Source organism: Ochotona curzoniae, unplaced genomic scaffold (genome assembly GCF_017591425.1).
Source record: "Ochotona curzoniae isolate NIBS_2020 unplaced genomic scaffold, NIBS_Ocur_1.0 contig_4148, whole genome shotgun sequence".
NCBI classification, from domain to species: domain Eukaryota; kingdom Metazoa; phylum Chordata; class Mammalia; order Lagomorpha; family Ochotonidae; genus Ochotona; species Ochotona curzoniae.
Window position 1 is genome coordinate 4,763,857 of NW_024466146.1, and position 16,577 is coordinate 4,780,433.

Consider the following 16,577-nt stretch of genomic DNA (forward strand, 5'->3'; position numbering starts at 1 on the left):
AGGACGGCGTCGCCGTTTCCAGGCAACCGAAAGGCCAGGCTGGGCGCAGGCGCAGACTGCAGCAGGCGCTCCTGAGTCTGGAACCCAGCAGGCGGGATGGGTATTCAAAGTAATGACCTCAACGGGTTACTTCGAACTCCGCAGTAGTACATTACTTTGATAACCGCTACGATCTTCTTTTCCTGTAGCCAAGAAAGTTGTCCACTGCGCCTGCCAGGCTCTCAGCGACGGCCCCGACAAGCACGGCGAACGGAAGCTTTTTGTCCTTTGTGGGGATCCGTCAGATCTCGCGATGTGCGTGCCTCTTGGTCGGCTGTCATGGCTGCGCCTGTGTGCAGCCACGGGGACCTGCTCTAAGGTGAGTGGGAGACGAGCGAGGGCAAAGCGGTCGGTGCTATTAGACTGTAGGTTTTTTTTCTTCTCACAAGTCGCCGCAGGGTTAAGTTTAGGAAGGTAGGGTGGTGCTGGGCGGTCGGGTTTGGGTTCTGGGGAGGTTGGCGGGTGGTGGAGTCCCTTCGTTCCCTGCTCTGACCGGGTCGGACCTCGCTCTCGTCCTGCGCCGACCTCTCCTGAGCGTCCTGGTCGTCCTGGTCGTCCTGCTAAAATGATCACATTTGCTGGGATTTCATTTGTACTTTCTATCCTCTTTGCCAAGAATTCATCTTGTAAAATCATGCCGGGAGAGAGCTTCACTCTGTGTAATGTCCTATCAACCCATCAGTAAATCCGTTAGCGACATCTGTAAAACATGTTTATAACGGCCGAGTTCGACTCGCTACATCCTCCCGTGAATGAGTGAAGCCCTCAGGGTTGTCGAAATCCCTCACGCGCAGCAAGGGCAGTTTCCCACTAGAAATAGTCTCTCTCTACAACATCTGTTATTCTGAAGGACCCTTGCTGCTTGCAACAGTGCCCTTGTGCTGAAGTGGGGGAAGCCCACACTTCGCGATGGTTTTTCCAACTGGTCAGTCTCTGCGGTTTCCAGTTTCCTCCATTAGCCCTTGTTAAACACATTTCATTGAGTAAAAGTTTCGCTTTAACTTTTATTCCTCTCACTACCCAGGTCCCTGCAGGAAGAGGATGACCTGTGTTATCCCCCACTGGTAGAAGGGCTGCTTTGGCTTTGCTTTTGTTGTTTTGTTTCCGTTGCCAACTTCAAAGCCACTAGGAAGTGCTTCTGTCAGCAGCAACATGAACAAGAAAGCAGGTTGCTTCTTGTGGAACTTTAAACAATTCCGAACGTTAATGTCACCAGGCAGAGATGTGAGGCTTTATTCACTGGGACTTTGCAGGCCAAAAGCTGTTCAATTATCCTGGAAACCGACAAACCTCTTCAATGAGACAGGGAGCAGAATGCAATCATCTACTAGAAGTCTCTTCCAGGATTCATTTATTTTGAAATCCAGGAACAATGGTTTTCAAATGAAAGGCGTAAGCACTGTAAGAATCCTCAGAGGTCCCAGTTTGCTTTGTCCTAGAAGAATATTGCTGGACTCAGAACGTTTTCTTGCCTGTGCTGGGACATCTGATAATGGATTGGCCAAATTAGGCTTTCATCATGAGGTCTCCAGTGAAGAGGTTCTTGCCAAGGAAACCAAAGCATCCCCTGTGAGCTATAGAAAACTGTCGGAGGAGTGTAATTCCCTGAGTGATGTGCTAGATACGTTCTCAAAAGCCCCCACATTCCCTAGCAGTAACTATTTCTCAGCCATGTGGACCATCGCCAAAAGGATGTCCGATGACCAGCAGCGCTTTGAAAAACAGTTGATGTTTAGTCACCCTGCGTTCAACCAGTTGTGTGAGCAGCTGATGCGAGAAGCCAGGATCCTGTACTATGACCACCTGCTGTTCAGCCTTCATGCTTTGGTGAAGCTGGGAGTCCCCCAGAACACTCTCCTGGTTCAGACATTGCTGAGGACCATCCAGGTAAAATCTAAAGGAAGCTTTCGGTGTTTCTACTTGGTTTATCCTATCTTAAAATAAAGACCAATGGACATGTTGCCTCCTTAAAAGACAGTATCCGTAGAACAAACTGCTCTTGCATGCATTGATTTCTGTATCTGATCTAGAGGCCTTATGTTAGCTATGCTATTTCTTCCTTTTGCTGTATTTAAGCCTGACCCCTTTCTCTTCTCCAACGTTGAGTAGTGAAGAGCCTGAAATGAGGAGAGCTGCAAAATATACGTAAATTGGATACTTGGGGGCAGACAGTGGAAAAGGAAACAGAGCCAATATGTGTTGAGTATTTAGGACTATCCCAGCCCTGGCCATTGCAACCATTTGAGGAGTGAACCAGCAGATGGAAAATTCTCTGTAACTTCAACGTTCAAGGAAAATGAATAAATCTTTAAGGGAAGAAAAAAGGATCCCTCAAAATTTTTTTAGGCTAATTTATTTTTATTTGAAGGCAGATTTACAGAGAGAAGATAGGACAGAGAGAGAGAATCTTCAGCTACTGGTTTATTCCCTAAATGGCTGCAGTGGCCAGAGCTGAGCAATCAGAAGCCATGAGCCAGGAGTTTTTTCTGGTTCTTTCACATGGGTTGCTGAGTCCCAGGGACATGGGCTGTCCTCTGCCACTTTCCCAGATCATAAGCAGACAGCTGGATTGGAAGTGGAGCGTTGGGAACATGAACTGGCGCCCATATGGGATGCTGGTGCTGAAGGTGGAAGATTAGCCTATTGAGTCACTGGTCTGGCCATAGATCCCTCAGGTTTCTAAACTCAGTGATAATTGTTTTGCCCTGGTGAAATGGTCTACCATGGACTAATCTGTAGTGTTTTTGTGATTATATTTTAATAGGAACGTATCAATGAGTGTGATGAGAATTGTCTTTCCATTTTGTCAACTCTTCTGGATACCCTGGAGCCATGCAAAAATGTGCAGGCTTTACGGTCAGGACTACGGTGAGAAACCTCTCGTGCTTTTTTCGTGTGGTTTTTGCTACTTGTTTTTATGTTTGGATTGGAAATTTAAGATGAAACACTGAGCTGCTGGTTTTGGCAGGAGGGGAAACATGTTGCTCATTATAGTCCCTAATACCTTATTAAATGTGAAATCCTAACTGTTGGTCAGGTAAAGCTGAACAGAGTACCAGGGTGCTTCAGGATATTATGAAAAATGAAACTCAAGGATAATTTTACCCTTGCATAGTTTTTTTGGCATCTTTGCAAAAAAAAAAAAAAATTCATGATATCAAAAGTCTTCAAAACATGCATTGAAAATGTGTATTACCAGAAAATGCCTGTCAGATAAATAAAATATTTTTAATAAAATATGGATCCCCAAATACTTTAATTTTTCCACTAAAATGGGTGTGGGTAGCATTGAAATCTAAATATCATAAAACCAGTATTGATGTGAGGTGGAAAAGAATTGGCATTGTATTCAAATCAAAATAGTTATTTGGGCCCTGGGTGGGGGGCTGTTAAACAACAGTGACTCAGTTTGTGAAGGAATTTTTAAACCGATGCAGCTGATATAATACTGTGAATTAGTGGAAATAACACATAATTCCCTTTTTTGTTGACTGTGGATAAGATATGTTATTGTAATCTCCGAATATGATTTGTTCACTAATAAAGACAGCATAGTGCAAATTTACCTTTTGGGTTCCTGGGGAGGAGATGCAACTGAAAAGAAATGGGGGCACAGTGTTCTCTTGAGCAGCTGACAAGTTTATTTCCAGGGTTCCAGGTAATAGACGTTCAGTAAAGCAGCATTTCAAACGTAGTCCAGCTCAGACATGGGGTACAGTGATCAGGTTTGAGGTACAACTCGTGTCACACGTGTGTAAGCAGGGAGTTCCAGGAGAGCCAACAAGGCAGCAGGATCAAAGCACCACTGGTGTGAGATATTGATAAGGAGTGCTAACTAAGCATAGGTGTTCGCCGTATACCAGGATAGCATGAAAGCACATCCAAGGACTCGCTGGGGACAAGAGTGCGCTCAGGCTGAGAGGCCCTCTGCCTGCTTGTTCCTGGAGCCTCTTCCCCACAGGACCCCACAGGCCTCTGCAGGCTCGCTCCCCTCCCTCTTGGATGTGTTCTGACAACACTGTAGTATGATTTGGGCTCTTTTAGTATGCAGTAGCTGCCTATACATTTCCTCTTTTCAACAAGTACTTCTTGTCACTGTTTTTTTTTTTTTTTTTTCCTCTTACATATCAGGAATAGGAGCTTGGCTAAAGGAGCTTTTATGTGTTTTTCTTTGGTTTGAAGATTCTATGAATAAAATGTGTATTTTGTTTGACGACAGGATACTAGTCGATCAGCAAGTTTGGAAGATAGAACGTATCTTTACGTTGCAAACAGTAATGAAATACATTGGACAGGATACACCAGTTGCTCTGAAAAGGAAACTGGAGGTACATTCCTGAATTTTCTCTAGTGGCTGAAACTTGGAAAGAAAAAATTTGGGGTGTCTACCACCACGTGTGGGAAATCAACTTTTAGGATGACATTGCTGTGGTTTGGGGTTTAGGTTTGATAAGTTGGATTAAAAGAAGTTGAGTTAAAATATTGACCTGTATATACTTATGCAAGTATATATACATGTAGGTATATAGATATGCATGTTTATACTTGCTTTTTTTGGAATCATTCTTCTGCTTCATCCTTTTTAAAGATCAGTGTTTAGTTCTTGTGTCATACATGTTAGTTACACTGAAGTTTGTTTTTCTTGAGATGAAAGCCTTGAGGGAATTGGACAGATTTTCCATATTGAACAGCCAGCGCATGTTTGAGGTGCTCGCTGCCATGAACCACCGATCTGTTGTTCTGCTGAACGAATGCAGCAAGAAGTTCTTAGGTAAGACGAATTTTATTTTTTCAGTATCTGTAGCACCTGTTTTGCTATTTTGGATTATATTTGTTTTGTTTTAAAGGCTTTGAGCTTTTGTGGGTAAAATTGTGTCTAAGTCTCGGCACTTTCTTTTTTAACAAAGTACAGTGCTATGTTTTTCTAAAGCAACAAAATTACTGAGCGTTTTGAAGCTTCCCTTCGAAACCATCTGGTGAATTTTGTTTGTTTGACTCATTCTTAAAGAAAATATCCATGGCTGTCCTTTTAAAATACTGAGCAACATACTGAGATCCTGCAGAGAGCTTCGCTACTATAATTTAGAACTCTTCGAGGGAATAGCGAAGTATGTGGCTACAACCTTTGATATCTGGACATTGAAACAAGTGAGTATGTTTACAGTTTAGAATATGTCTCAGAAATTTCAACAAATCCTACTTGCTAATTCAGCATTTTAAGTATTTCACTTTCTGCTTATAGCAGTTAAAAATTTTATGTATTTACTGATTTATTTATTTGGAAAATTAGATATACAGAGAGGAGGAGAGACAGAGAGGAAGATCTTTTGTCCAATGATTCACTCCCCAAGCGACTGCAATGGCCAGAGCTGAGCCAATCCAAAGCCAAGAACCAGGAGCTTCTTCTGGGTCTCCCATGTGGGTGCAGGGTCCTAAGGCTTTGGGTCATCTTCCACTGCTTTCCCGGGCCACAAGCAGGGAGCTAGATGGGAAGCAGGGCCACCGGGATACGAAGCGACGTCCATATGGGATCCCAGCACAGGCTGGCACAGGCAAGGTGAGGACTTTTAGCTGCTAGGCTATTGCACCAGACCTGCTGATTACAGTTAATATAGAGTAGTCCAGTGCTAAATTGACTTTTGAGTAATTTCTTATTATCTGTAACCAGGAGTTACCTGGACTTTTTTTTTTAACAAAGCTAGGAATTTTTTTTTTAAACCTGACAATTTTTTTAAAATAATCTTTTTTTTTTTTTTAAAAGAAAATATGTTTGTTTTTATTTGAAAGGCAGATATTCTAGAGAAAGAGGTAGAAACAGAGAGAGAGCTTACATCCACTAGTTCACTCTCCCAGGGGCTGCAGCAGCTGGAGCTGAGCCGATACAAAACCAGAATCCAGACACCGCTCAGTCAGCGACCGAAGGACTTGTGCTTTCCTCTGATTCTTTCCCAGGTCGTAAGCAGGGAGTTGGATTGGAAGTGGAGCAGCCGGGACATGAACTGGTGCCTGTATGGGTTGCTGCTGCTGCAGGTGGAGGATTAGACTGCTACCCCACTGTGCTGAGCCCCTGCTAATAAATCTTTTAACCAGCTTTCTATCTGAAACAAAAATATATTACCCAAAGTTGGCTTCTCTGTTTTGTTTGAAAGATTGTGTTATACTTTGGTTAGATATTATTTTTTTCTGCATTTGTTCCTTTTCTTTGTTAGATTTTAAATGATAAAGATGAGCAGTGTGACAAGCTTAAGGATTTTGGGGAACAAAATATTATGACTTACTGATTGTATCTGTTGTTTCCTGCGGGGTAAATCTTTCCCATTCGGAGGATGGGGTTAATGGTGTAAATAAATGGATTATTAAAACTGACCATAACCTTGCTTTTGTAAAATAAAATAGTATGTGGCAGCTGTATTAGATCACTGGTTTACTTTGGAGAAAAAGATGATTATTGAGTTTATGACAGAAATTGATTTTGAGAAAAAGTAATAAATGCAAGAAAAAAATCGAGGGATAATAGAGATGAATTAGAAAATTTATTTTAATTGTATTTCAGCTCTGCTTTCACTTAGATAAATTAATACCAATATGGATTTTTGAGCTATTTTTTCATTTAATATTCACCATTTTATATACACATATTTGTGTTTATGCATATATTTATTTTAGTTCTTATGTAGTAGAATCTCAGAAGCATCTTGGCTTGGGAATGGAAGTTATACAAGATTGAGTTTATAATTTTGAAAGACTTCAGCAAAGATCATTTTCAAATCTATTGAATAGCAAGCATATAAGAAAATATTTATTTTTAGATGAAAAGGAAGTATGAAAGCCATTATATCCCTGTGCTGCAGGTTGTGAACAGATTGCTCATTAACTTGGTAACCAATTCAAGAATGAAGGGAACAGGTTGTTGGGAGGGAAAATCAATTGCTGCTTTTTAGGAAATATCCTGTGGTTAGCACAACCATATCATATTGAAGTTTAAATTATCTGAAATCTAAAAAAAAAATCCCTATTAGTGTACTGTAGCTATTAATTTTTTTGCAATTTCCTTTTTTGTTTTCAAGGTTATTTTTCTCCTCCTTTTATTTGAAAATCTTGGCTTTCGGCATGTTGATTTAATGAACTTATTTATGAAGAAAGTGATAGAGGAACCTCAAGCCTTAAGCATGAAAAACATCGTGTCTGTTCTTCATGTGTATTCTTCTCTCAATCATGGGGCCCAGTGCGAGGACAAAGAGTACGTTCCCCCTCCTTTTTAATTCTTTTTAGGACCTCATAACATTATTAAGAGATTACACATCTCTTAATACATTTCATACATTTATTCATATATTACTCATATTTTCTTAATGATATAGATATACAATAAAATACAATTATCAAAACCATATGATTAATATATCAATATTTTCATGAATTAATTTATTGTCCTAACATAAATCTTACATACATTTAGCGCATCGTTGCAAGTGCGCGCACCCATGGCTGTTGTCCACGTCAAGCCCTCCAGCATTATGCATTACTCCGACTTGTTTCTTCCTGCCCGACATTTGTTCCTTCAGTGGATGAGTTTTCATTTCACACTTGCCCAGCTTGTCCCCATAGCTCCTACGTTCCTACTTCAGTTTCTTTTTATCTTTATTGGAGAGTTGAGAAATAGATCTTTTAAAATTGTTGTAAGTTGTCATTTCTTTTTATTGTGGTGAGAACAAGTATACCCACTCTGCCCACGTCGATTTTTCATGTGCAGTGCAGTGTTGGTAGCTACGGGTACAGTGATGTACAGTGAATCTCTGGAACTTAATCATCTCTGAAGCTGTGTGTTCCTCCCAGTCCCGCTTGCCAGCTCCATTCTATTCTGTTGCTATTAGTTTGATTCTAAGATACTCAACGAGAATGAGATCATGCAGTATTTGTCCTTTGGAAACTTGAGGGCATTATAGTAGGATTTCTATCTTTGCTGTGGTTGGAAAATATTCCATTATCTTTATAGAGCACAGTTTTTTGTTGTTGTTGTTAATTACATTGCATTATGTGACACAGTTTTATAGGTACTGGGATTCCCCCGACCCCCCGCCCAAACCCTCTCCCCATGGTGGATTCCTCCACCTTGTTGCATTACCACAGTTCAACTTCACATGAGATGCTTTCATTGCAAGCATATACCAAGCATAGAGTCTAGCATCTTATTGTCCAGATAAGTTCAACGGCTTCTTGGGGAGACCATCTCTGGTCTGAAGGTAGAGCCAGCAGAGTATCATCCCGATCAATTAAAAGCTCCAGCATTACATCAGCAAGAATTTGTAATCTTATGGAATTAATTGACATAGTATTGAGTAACCAATATGTTAAAAAAAAATTCAAGTTCTTTACCACATACTGTGACTTCTTTGACATTTAATTTTAGTTTATATACAACCGGGTTCTATATACCTTAAAATGGCTATAGATTACTATTCAGCTGTCTTGTGTCTATTTTCATTATAGTATTTAGCATTTTATAGTGTTGAAGCATAATTTTGCTGAACCTGGCTTGTTTTTGGGTAGTCTAGACTGACTTAGAACCCACTGTTCTTGATGTGTCCTTTCCCTTCATTCAGCTCCTCTGCCGCTCTTCTTCATCTTCCCCTTTTCCTTTTTCTACCTACACGAATTCTCTTTCTTCCTGAAGCAACTTTATCTACTTTGTGGTTTTTCTCTACTGTCGCAGTGTTCTACATATACAAGAGTATTTCAAAGAGTTAGTAAGAAATTGGATTAAAAGATAAACATTTTTTGTTACAAAATTTTTTTGAGCTCTGCATACACTTGATTTTCAAAAAGCTTATAGGAAATACTATATATACATATATATGTATATACAGTATGATATATATAATATATATACATATATATATAGTATGGTGCATGAATGGAAGGGAAAAAAAAGCCCTGGATTTTTATCTTCAATTAACTTTGCAAAAAAAATTATGTGTTTAGAAGACAGAAAGACACTGGTTCATTCCTCAAATGTGAGGAGCCAGGAGCATGATCCATCTCTTCCCTGTGGGTTCCAGGGATCCTGGTACTTGAGCCATTGCCTGTGCCTGTCAGGTTAAACATTAGTGGGAATGAGGAAGGGAGCTGGGGCGCACACTGAGGCATTCTGATATGGGGACAGGCATCCCCCTGGAAGATTTTCTTTGAAATACCCACTTTTTTGTTTAAATTTATCAGTTATATTTATATTTAGATACATATATGCCTTAAGAATCAAACTGATCCGGATTCAAAAGGTATCTGCAATTTATTAGCAGTGCCAGTCTGGGCAAATGGCCTCACCTAATTTTGGTCTTTTCTCTATCTATACCTAACTACTTAGTCATAGTGTTTAACATTGGCTTTGAGTGGTTGGATTAGGTTTGTAGTGCCTTTAATTGAAAATATGGATAACTCGAGAATTTTAGTTGATTGTAAAACTAGTGGGAGGTCTATATATATATATATATATAGAAAGTCTAACATGAATAGGCTTGGGAGCCGAGCAGCTCAAGTCTCAGTACTGTTTCTCCTTCTTGGCTATGTGTTCTTGGTCAAGTCTTTCAACTTCTTGAGTTGCTCATCTTTTGCTGTTTTCTCATCTTTATTGTGAAAAACAATTATATCCAATAGAATTTTAATGAAAATTCAATATAAGCCTATAAAATCTTGTCCTGTGTAGGACATCCAGCATTAGCCGGTATTCACTGGGTGTATACACTTGTGAATAAATAACCACATGTCCTGAGCAATGTGTGAATACTTATTTGCAAGCCTGATTTTTTTCCTTTCCTGAGCTTTTCTTATGTTTATTTCTGTAAACTGACTAAAGTTTTCTCCCTGGAAGGTTCCTAGATGTTATGGCTGCTGCTCTAACTAGTTGTCTTCCCCACATCTCCTCTGAAAACCTGTTGAATGCTGTGTGTTCATTTTGCATGATGAACTATTTCCCTCTGGCTCCTCTTAATCAGCTTCTCAAAGAGGATATCATCAAAGAACTGCTCACGTCAGGTAAGAATTGGTACACAGCGTCAGCTGACATGCATCACTGACACTGGCCAGCCTATGGTTGGAGGAGTGCTGGTTGGGGTGTGCGGCGTAGGCGTTGCTGCGCAAAGGACAGTGTCAGCTGGAGTGTGCAGCGTAGGCATTGCTGCACGAAAGACTGACATGGTGAAGGCAAAGGTGCTTCAGATCTGCAAATGTGAATGGCCACACCTGTGTGAAGGGAGCATCATCATTCTTTCTCTTTAAAGAAGTTTGAGAAACAAGGTGGAAGAGAAAGAGTGAGCAAGCTGGTTCTGCTGAGGTCAGGCTGTGCTGGAGCTGGGATTCAGGAACTGATCCAGGTCTCCCACATGGCTGGCAGGAATGTATCTGAGCTGACACTTACTGCCTCCCAGATGTGCACCAGCCAGGAGCTGGGATTGGGAGTGGAGCAGAGATGTAAGCCCAGGTACTCTAACATGGGAAACAGGTATTCCCGTGGCATCTTACCTGTGCCACAAGCTTGTCCCTGTTATTTATTTATTTTTAAAGATTTAATTAACCAAAAGTGTTACTTACACACAGAGGGGGGGAGGGAGAGTGAGAGGAGTTCCATCCACTGATTCCCTCCCCGGATGGCTGTAACAGCAGCAACTCTCCCAGGCTGGAACCAGGAACCAGGAGCTTCTTCCAGATCTCCCACATGGGTGCAGGGGCCCCATCACTTGCACCATCTTTTGCTGCTTTCCTAAGCTGCTAGCAAGGAGCTGGATCAGAAATGGAGCAGCCAGGAATCCAGTCAGTGTGTTGGGGATCCTTGCGTCACAGGTGGTGGCCCTGCTCAGTACTCCCTGACCACACAATCACCCTCAAAAAGTCAAAATGTGCAAATTAAATTATTCCTGTGGTTTGCTCAGATTAGGCTGTATTTGATATGAGTAGGGGCACATTCTGTTTCCTAACGCTTACACTGGGCGTAAGCTATCTTACATAAACTTTTCAACTGTGAATAGTTGTGAACACTTGGTCACATGTAGCCTGACATGGAAACTCAGCCTGTTAGATCAAGTGATGAAATAGTTAACTAAAGTAGTAAATTTATTAACTATTGGACTGAAATTAATTGTTGACTTTTAAACAAGGGAAAGCAATATTTAGATAGATGTACAGAATTGATGATATGTCTGAGAAGAGAGTAGTTAAAATTTCTTGTAAAACAATGTCATAAAATTCAAGATTGAGTTATGAAGTGCCAATAGTCTGTGCTAATTTTTTGAGCAGTGCAAGTGGGGAGATGCAGCCTTGTGCCCAGGAGATATGGATTCTAGTCCAATTTTGCTTTTAATTGATCGTAAGGCTTTTTAACACTCCTGGGCATATCATCATCTATAAGAAGTTCCGATTAAATCGCATCTGAAGGTATATTGAGCCTTAACACATTATCAGATGCACGGCACTCACCCAGCACTTAGGAAGACACAGGTAGATTCCTCATGGCAAGAGAGATTATAAGAAACATAAGCATATTAATACAACTTTTAAACTATGACAGTGGTTTTTCCTTTTTAACAATTTCTTCCTTTTGTTTTTTTAGCTGACAAGGAAAAGAATGTTCAGAGGCTTCACATTCTAGATACTTGTCTGAAACTTGATGATACTCCCTATCGTAAGGCCGGCGACTTAGCCCTGCCGCAACCGCCGTCAGCGCCGTCCCTTCCGCAGGCAAAGGTGGCAGAGGCACTAAGTAACCTCCTGGGAGGCGAAGGATACTTCTCAAAAAATGTGCAGTTGTCGCATAACTATCATATTGGTATGGAACTTGATGTAGCTTTGCCTTTGTTTTACTTAGTAAACTTGGTGCAGTGTGACATTCCCAGTCCATTGGGGCTGGACTGCCTGGGTTTGCATTGTTGCCATAAAGCATAATACTTAGGTGTAGATTTTCTCTAGCTCCAATTTCCTTCCCTGTAAAATGACCATAATAATAGTGCCAGCCCCACAGATCTCTTGGGATTAGTAGATGAAATTATACGTGTAAAATTGTGAGTGTCTGGCACATGACAAACTCTTAGTGTATTTTAACTACTGCCAGTAGCTGCTGCGGTAAGAGTGTTGGACATTTTGAAACAGAATGTCACTTTGAACAGTGTGTGAAAATGTCAATTCATTTCTTTCAGATTTTGAAATCAGAATGGACAAGAACAGGAGTCAGGCGTTTCCGTTTTCTGATGTGGATATAACTTGTGCTACAAATATTCAAAGGTTGCTCACTTGTACTCACTTTCTGGGCTTTCTGAATTTAAATCTTAATTCTAAAAGACTTTGTATTAAATAGGAATACTACTAAGACTGTTTATTTGTATAGAGCTTACAACACCCTGTCAGACTTGTCATCTAGGAATCTGCCCCACAGTTGGAAATGAGGGCGTTATTGTTGGAAACAGTGGACTGGAGTTGGACCCTTTACCAGATAGACATTTTATTCAAAGTTAAGCTGTGAGCTAAACAGTTCAGTAAAACAGCATAACCCAGTTGAAACTATTAGTGTGGTGTAAACTTTTGGCATGAAATAAAATAATAGTGATCTTAAAGATTTGAAACTTCTTCAGAAATCAAATATGCAATGAATACTTTGCAGAACCTTTATGCCAGGACATTCCCAAAGATAGAGAAACTGCAGATTCTTTTCAATTTTTGTAAAAATTTGTTTTAGTTTTATTTGAAAAGCAGAGTTACACAGAGAAAAGAGACGCAGACAATGATTTCCAGCCATTGATGACCAGTTAGGAGCCAGGAGCTTCTTCCTGGTCTCCCGTGTGGGTGCAGGATCTCAACAAGTTGGACTATCCTCTGCTGCTTTCCCGGGCCGTGTGCAGGGAGCAGGTTTCAAAGTGCAGCAGCCAAGGCACAAACTGGCACCTAAATGGAATGCTGACACTGCAGGTGGAGGCTTAGGCTACTGTGCTATGATGCCAACCCCGAGCTACAGCTGCTGCTTTTTAAAAATTTTTGTTTTTCATGATACAGTTCATAGGCTGAGGGATTTCCACTTCTACCCTCCTATAGCTTTTCAATTATATTGTTTTGTGCGTGGTTCAGAGCACATTGGAGCTAGTTGTAGGTCATTTTCTTGACTCGGGCATTACAAATATAGGGTGTCTTGTGAAATTATGATGTGTTTATTCGAGAATATCTGCCTCTTCACCAGATACATGGGACCAGGTCATCATTTCACACACTCTTTGGCACACGAAGAGTCCGACATGGGTCCTAACCCCAGTGGACTTACATGCCTTGTTGCTCCACTGGACGTGCACATTCATTGAGGCAACAGGGAATTTTGAGAGACTGTCGGGATTCGAACTGTTTCCTACTCTCCTCCATTCACAGTCAAGTGTGTGACTTTGATTCCTTTCTTTCTGAATTCGTCTAGGCTCCCGAAATTCAAGGTCTATCCTTGATTGTCTTTTCCTGCCGTCTTGCATACCCATGTTGTCTATCTCTTCTCAAGAAATGCTTTGTCTGTAACCACATTCCAGGTCTGAAGTACTGCACTGTTATCCCAGGAACAGTACTGAGAAGTGAGGGTTCTCAGGATTGTTTTTAAAATACGGAAGTTCTCTTAAGGCAAGACAGCCAGAGCATGGGAGAAAAGAGTAAGGATCTTTTTTTCCCCCTCCCAATGAATTTAACTTTTTTCCAAAATGTTGGGAACAAAGGAAAAAGAAGTTACATTTCCCATGTTTCTATTACATTTTCATATTGCCTCTGTTTTTTTGAGTTTTCTTCTCTGGATCTGGTCTGCTAGTTCTGGTTTTTAAAATGCAGATTATGTACAAAAAAAAGCATTTCCTATTTGGTGTTTTCTATATAGAAGAAACAACCAATTTAAATTTGAATCATTAGTGATCAGTGCTGCACAAAATCCCTTCCTGCTTTTGTAGCTAAAACTTTTCCTCATCAAAAATGGAGCTGTGTTAAAGTTAGCTGAGGGGTAACTGGACACAAAAAGCATTAACCTCAACTTCCGGTTCATGAAGTTTCCTTACTAAAGTATCTACAGAAGTGAAATAACAGAAAGAAGTGAATGCCTGAGCAGTAGGGAATGGAAAGGACTATGATTAGTGGAAAACTCATCTTTGAAATTTTCAACAAGATTGTAAATGCCCATTCCATTAACTTCTGTGTGCTTCATTTTCAGAGTAGCTGTACTGTGTGTTCCTAGATCTGCATATTGCTTGTATTCAAGCCACCCTAGAGGATCCCTTGCTATGAAAATTCGGCATTTAAATCTAATGGGTTTTCATGTGATCTTGGTAAGAAAAAATGCAAGTGAAATGTTCTTCAGTTACTGATGCATATCCTCACAGCTTGACGGAATGCTGTGGTTAAAGTTGGTTAGAAGGTCTTCTGAGGAATCCTCAGCCTCACTTTTTTCTTTGAAAAAGAACATTTCTAGTATATGATTTGTTCCTACGTAGATTACTATCATTTGCTACTGGTTTTATAAATGCTATTTTAGTCAGCTGTAACTCTTTTTTGTTAAGAGGAAGTATATAAATATTATTTAATTTAAGGCATATGAAACCAGACTCAGTTTTCAGGTTATCTTGACCAGGGAGGAAGAGGTGGCAAGCATCAGTTTGTTATGACTGTTAAGTTGTTGAGGTTGCTTCAGGGTGATTAGCACCAGAAAGGTAACTGACTATTTTTAGAGAATGGCTCTCCCTTCTCTTCCTCTGTGTTCGGATTCTTAGTGCCAAAGCTTGGCATGATCAGCCTCTTCAGATGTCTGTGTAGGGAGCAAGAGCCTCTCAGATAGCTGTACCCTCCGTGAGTGCTGGTAGCTGTGTGAACACTGTTCATTGAGTCCTTCGCATGGTGTGAACTGTAAGCTCTTTCATCTCCCAGTGTGATACCTCAGGATACAGAAATGGTTATGCGTTGATTGCCGAGGGTAAAATGACCTCTTTCTCTTAAGAGGCTAACACTTAACACTTTTTTCATGCTGGCCATTATATGCAGTCTAAGGGAAATTTTTCTGTAAGTAGTTTTTATTTCAGTTAGAGTTAATTTCACTATCAGAGCTTTCTTGAATTTGAACATGTAGTGTATCAGGCCTTTAAAATATTGAGGTATGTGTTAGAAGGTAACAATTGCTTTTAAAAAACAATTACTTGATGCCACTTTAATATGCTTGTATCTCTAAATCCTCTTCTATGTTACAATCTTCTGACAAACTTTCTTCTTTCTTTGGTAAGGTCAATAACTGGGAGATGGAAAAGCTGGAGATGGAGAATGCAATGGCATTTTTGAAGACTAACATCTATTCAGTTGAAGCCCTTCCTACCGCAGATGTAAATTCCCAAAGCACATAATAAAGTGAAAGTCAACCTTTTACATTAAGAAGTATGCATTTGTAAAAGTAATAAAGACCACAATTCACTTGTCTGTGGATTTAACCTGTCTGTTTACTCTAATGAAAGTTACTTCACTTTTCTCTTAAAGTCGGTTTTAAGAATGGAAAAAGTCTTGTTGCTGGCATTTTAGAATGTTGAGCAAAGCTCAGACTGATCATTCTAACCACATACATTCCATAGTGCTGAGATATTTGACAAGTTCATGAGCTGTAGGATTCACTTTTTCTCCTTAACCTTGAGGTATTAAAACCCAATTTCTTAGTTGTAAATGAGTGTGGGCAGACCTTGTGTTGCAAATATTTGTATTTATACACTTGCTACAAGTTATTGTAAAAGTTGGCCTTATTTCTCCAAATTATTTTCAAACATTGGCCAGAGAGCAGTTGTGGCAGATTCTAAAAGTATGCAATGTATCAGGATTAGTACGGTATTGTGTTAAAAATGGTCGCAGGTGACACTTGTATTTGTAACAAACATTTCGGGTGAAGGTATTTTATGAACCATAATAAGAGAAGCAACACATAGATGGTGAGGAGTCTGACTTTGTTAAAACTGATAGTCTGGGAGTTGCCAACACCACAACTCCGACTCCTGCTATTGAAGTTACTTCTTCCCCCTTCTAGAATTTCATGAAACTTTTTAATTGAATATGTAACTCAACTATTGTGATTCAGACCTGGGGACTGTTCTCCAGTTCTTTCTTCAAATATTTGTCTAAATTCAGCAGTTGTTTTGAATAAGCCCATCTCTCCCTGGACATAGTGAAGAATAAGCATAGTCACCTGAGGACACCCGGACAGGAGTTCCATGCAGTGTGGTGTGACTCCCTTGGAGCCCCTCGGAGATAGTGTACAATTATTGCACATTTTCCAGGGCCAGGCCCTGGGAAATGTTCCTACACATTATCCTCATTGTCATACAGCCCTCTGTTCTGTAGCTTGAGTCTGGGCATTTGTTTCCTCCCCCATAACATGAGCTCACATTATTTGCCCAAGGTTACAAGAGATCTAAGGCAGGGCTAGGCTTTGAAAGTGAGCAGACAGCGGCTTATAGGAAAAGTACAGTATCCCCAAGCTCATAGTAAAAACACCGCTGCAATATTACAGCACT

At 40.3% G+C, this 16,577-nt stretch overlaps 1 protein-coding gene across 2 annotated transcripts; it reads left to right on the forward strand.

Annotated features, from left to right (window-relative positions):
* The first annotated feature begins 278 nt into the window (after nucleotides 1-278).
* On the forward strand, nucleotides 279-15,489 carry FASTKD2 (FAST kinase domains 2). 2 transcript variants are annotated; one of them, XR_005884361.1, is made up of 12 exons: nucleotides 279-358; nucleotides 1,064-1,926; nucleotides 2,804-2,907; nucleotides 4,259-4,367; nucleotides 4,687-4,810; nucleotides 5,048-5,187; nucleotides 7,107-7,279; nucleotides 9,908-10,071; nucleotides 11,642-11,857; nucleotides 12,225-12,309; nucleotides 14,254-14,363; nucleotides 15,309-15,489. XR_005884361.1 is itself a non-coding variant. In XM_040984548.1 (12 exons), the coding sequence occupies exons 2-12, from the start codon at nucleotides 1,192-1,194 to the stop codon at nucleotides 15,423-15,425; spliced, it is 2,082 nt and encodes a 693-aa protein (XP_040840482.1). In that variant the 5' UTR covers nucleotides 279-358; nucleotides 1,064-1,191; the 3' UTR covers nucleotides 15,426-15,489. The 2 variants fall into 2 exon arrangements, 1 of the variants encoding a protein (XP_040840482.1); XM_040984548.1 differs by having other exon boundaries at nucleotides 14,249-14,363.
* Nucleotides 15,490-16,577: the final 1,088 nt, after the last annotated feature.